Here is a 3,697-nt window from a genome sequence, read left to right as displayed (position 1 = left end):
TGAATAATATTTAGACTAATGAAGTTATATGGGAATTCTTGAAACTGTGAAAGATGTGGCAAGCTTTCTTGCTTCATGAACATTTTGTTAGGCTCTGTACTTGAGAAAACTCTCATCTAGTTAGGACTGAGCACTGGATATTATTTTTATTTTTAAATCAGTAAAGTGAACTATGGTTATTATACACAATTATGTATATATGGACACACCTATGATTACATATTTAAAATATAGCTCATTTAAATTTATTTTTAAGCATATAACTTTAACTTCCAATTTTCTTTAATGACTTATGTAGAAATTATCTGGAGGCTTCTATTTCTGAGTAATACTGGAACAATAATGTTTATTTTCACATATATGTTTCTTAAAGTACAATTCAATAGTAATTACACATGATATTAGAAGTTATCTTAGATATAGTACCCCTTTGAAAATACTTTTAGAAGAAGTTTACTTGCTTTTTTCTTTTTTCCAAAGTTAGGTAAGGGCAGGTTGACAGAGAATACAAGTTACTTCATATGGAAAAACATTACTTTTTAAAAACCTGTCATTACACTTAACCTTGTAGAATTGGTAATAGTTTCTAGAAAAGAAGCTCTGCATTCGAGTTGTGTTTTCTTTAAGTTCATGTACTCCCAAACAGTACTTCCTTTTTTTTCACCATATGTTACATTAAATAATTATGTAAAATGAACATTTCAAATGTTTTTGATAATTGGAGACTCCGTTCCCCTAATCATGGCTACTTAGTGTTAACCTCAGAAGCAACTGGCAGAAGCAAAGTTGGAGGAAAAGTTGGTTTTGATAAGCACGTAGAACAGAAATGGGCTTGAAACACCCAGCACGCTTGGGGATAAAGCTCTGTCCTGTAGCTCTGCATAGCTGGAGACGGGACAGACAGAAGCCGGATCCACGTCTAGCCGGGGTGAGGGAGTGGGAATTCGTGTTTCTTTCTGAGCCCGGGGCGCCAGGCACCCAGCTGTCTCCGCACACACCTTGGTCGGTGCGTGCACACTGGGGCTGCTTAGGTGTGCGGATGGACACGCTGCTGGCTGGGAAAGGTCTCCAGCAGGCCCCGAGGAGCTCAGCCAGCCACCATCACCGCACCCAGAGTCACGGGGAATGGAGAAGCCAGGGGCAGGTCTGGGAGACCCAGCGGGGGAAGCGCTTTTCTGGAGGGATGACTTTAGTGTGCAGCCTGCAAGGGGAGGGAGGGCTGCCCGGGGAGGGGGGAGGGGAGGGAGTCAGGTGGACCCGGAGACCAGGAACAACTGTGTGACAGGGAAGGGTGAGAGCAAATTAAACACGCGGCCGAGGACACCACGGGCCGGGACGCCTCTCCACGGTACGCCCTCGCCGCCGGGAAGCGCGGGCGGGCCGCCTCCCCATCCCCGCGGGGGGCCCGGGATCCCCGCGGAGTCCAGCGCGGCGGGCGGGTCCTGCCCCCGAGCGCACGGGGCGCGCGTGGAAGGCGCCGCGCGCGGGCACCCGCGGCGTGAGGGCGAAGCCCCATGGCCCCGGGCAGGGCGCGGGGTCCCGGGAAGCGCCCGCCCGCGCGCTCCCTCCGCGCCCGGCTGCCCGCCCGCCCTTCCCACGCCTCCGCTGGGGGGGTTCGAACTTACGGAGACCAAGAACAGGGCAAGCACTTGCGGGGCACGGGCTGGGTTGGGCAGGTGGGGTGCGTCCACGCGGGCGGGGCTCCAGAGGGGGAGGCCCCCGGGAGACGGGCACCCCGGGGACGGGCACCCCGCACCCAAGCACTCCGGACCCGGGCACCGGGGCGCGGCGGGCTTTAAGACCCGGCGCGGGCTGGGAGGGCGGCGGGCGGCGGCGGGGCTCCCCGCGCGCGGAGAGTGGGGCGGAATCCCTGCGGCGCCGCGGCCCGGCGAGCGGGAAGGCGGGCACCTGGCGGCCGACGCGGGAACGGCAGCGGCCGAGCCGGGGATCGCGGGGCCCCCCCTCCCCGCTCCCCCCTCCGCGCTCCCTCCTCCCCCTCCGTCCTCCCCGCCCGCTCCCCGCGCGCGCGCCCTCCTCCCGGCCGCTCAACTCTCCGGGCTGCGCCGTGCGTGGAGCCGGCGGCCGGGCGCGCGGGGCCCGCGGCGAGGACCGGGGCTGCGGACCGCGCTCCCAGCGCCAGCCGCCCGGGGGACTCGGTGCCCGCCGGGCCGCGGAGCCGCTCGTGTCGGGCGGGAGCCGGGCGCCGTCCGGGGCGGCCTCCCGGGGCGCCGGGCGCGGGACGCGGGGCCCCGCCGCCCCCCCCCCCCGCCCGCCCGCCCCGCACCCTCGGGGAAGTTGGGAGCGGGCGGAGGTCGCCGCCAGCCCGGCGGAGGCGGCCCGGCCGCGGGAGCACGATGAGCCCGCCCGAGCCGCCCGGCTCTGCGGGAGGACGGAGCTGAGGTCCGGCCGCCAACTCCGGGGCGAGAGCGCCCGCCGCCCGCCGCGCCCCATGGAGCGCGCCCCGAAGCCCGGCCTGGAGGAGCTCAAGGTAGGGGACCCGGGCCCCGCGCCCCGGCCCGCGGCGGGCGCGCCGTGCTCCCTCCCCGGTCCTCCTGACCCCCCCCCGCCCGCCGCGAGGGCTGCCGCCCCCCTTCCCCCCTCCCCCCTCCCAGCCCGGGCCGCCGGAGGAGGGGGGGGCCGCGGGGCGACAGGGGGCTCCGGGGTGAAGCGGCCCCGGGCCAGGGCGCCGAGGGAGGGAGGGGGCGGGCGCCTTGTCCTGCGCCCCGGGGCTGGGCTGACCTGGGGGCCGCCGCTCCTCCTCCTCCTCCTCCTCCTCCTCCTCCTCCTCCTCCTCCTCCTCCTCCTCCTCCTCCTCTTCCCACCGTCCTCCCCCTGCTCCTCACGCCCTCCTCCTCCTGCCCCCCACTCCCGGGGTTCAGCCCTGTGCGGGGCGCACCGTCCACTCCCCCAGCCCGAGCCCCAGGCCCGGGGCCCGGCTGGGCAGCGCGAGCTCAGGCCGCCTTCTCCCGGCTTCCAGCAATGTTGGGGAGCTGCGCGGGGCCTTCACCCCCCCCCCCCCGCGTCCCCGCTGTGGCCCCGGGACCCTAGCCCAGCTCAGCCCAGACCCCAGCTCAGCCCAGCCCGGGACCCCAGCTCAGCCATGGACCCCAGCTCAGCCTTGGACCCCAACCCAGCCCTGGACCCCAGCTTAGCCGAGCCCGGGATCCCAGCTCAGCCCAGCCCGGACCCCAGCTCAGCCCAGCCCGGGACCCCAGCTCAGCCCAGCCCGGGTACCCAACCCGGGACCCCAACCCAGCCCGGGACCCCAGCTCAGCTCAGCCCGGACCCCAGCTCCTCCCAGCCCAGGACCCCAGCTCAGCCCAGCCCGGGTCCCCAACCCGGAACCCCAGCTCAGCCCTGGACTCCAGCCCAGCTCAGCCCGGACCCCAACCCAGCCCGGGATCCCAACCCATCCCGGACCCCAACCCAGCCCGGATCCCAGCTCAGCCCGGACCCCAGCTCCTCCCAGCCCGGGACCCCAGCTCAGCCCGGGACCCCAGCCCACCCCGGGAACCCAACCCAGCCCGGGACCCCAGCTCAGCCCGGACCCCAGCTCAGCCCCCTGGGCCCCGCGCCCGGCCCCGGCCCCGCCGCCTCCCCGGCCCCCGCGCCGGGCGCGTCGTGCCGGCCGAGGCCGCTTCTAGAAAGAACTGAGCGGAAATACACGGAGCGCGCGGCGATGTGAGGATTTGAACGT

At 66.5% G+C, this 3,697-nt stretch overlaps 1 protein-coding gene across 1 annotated transcript; it reads right to left on the bottom strand.

The window, feature by feature from the left end:
- Positions 1-1,247: 1,247 nt before the first annotated feature.
- LOC125339417 (basic proline-rich protein-like) lies at positions 1,248-2,451 on the bottom strand. Its single transcript, XM_048330554.1, has 2 exons — positions 2,285-2,451; positions 1,248-1,908 (listed from the first exon to the last, which is right to left on the bottom strand). Exons 1-2 carry the CDS (start codon positions 2,449-2,451, stop codon positions 1,248-1,250), a joined length of 828 nt encoding a protein of 275 aa, XP_048186511.1.
- Between the last annotated feature and the right edge of the window lie 1,246 nt (positions 2,452-3,697).

The sequence above is a fragment of the Perognathus longimembris genome, chromosome 21 (assembly GCF_023159225.1).
Source record: "Perognathus longimembris pacificus isolate PPM17 chromosome 21, ASM2315922v1, whole genome shotgun sequence".
Taxonomy (NCBI): domain Eukaryota; kingdom Metazoa; phylum Chordata; class Mammalia; order Rodentia; family Heteromyidae; genus Perognathus; species Perognathus longimembris.
This window is presented reverse-complemented; position numbering and strand designations above follow the sequence as displayed.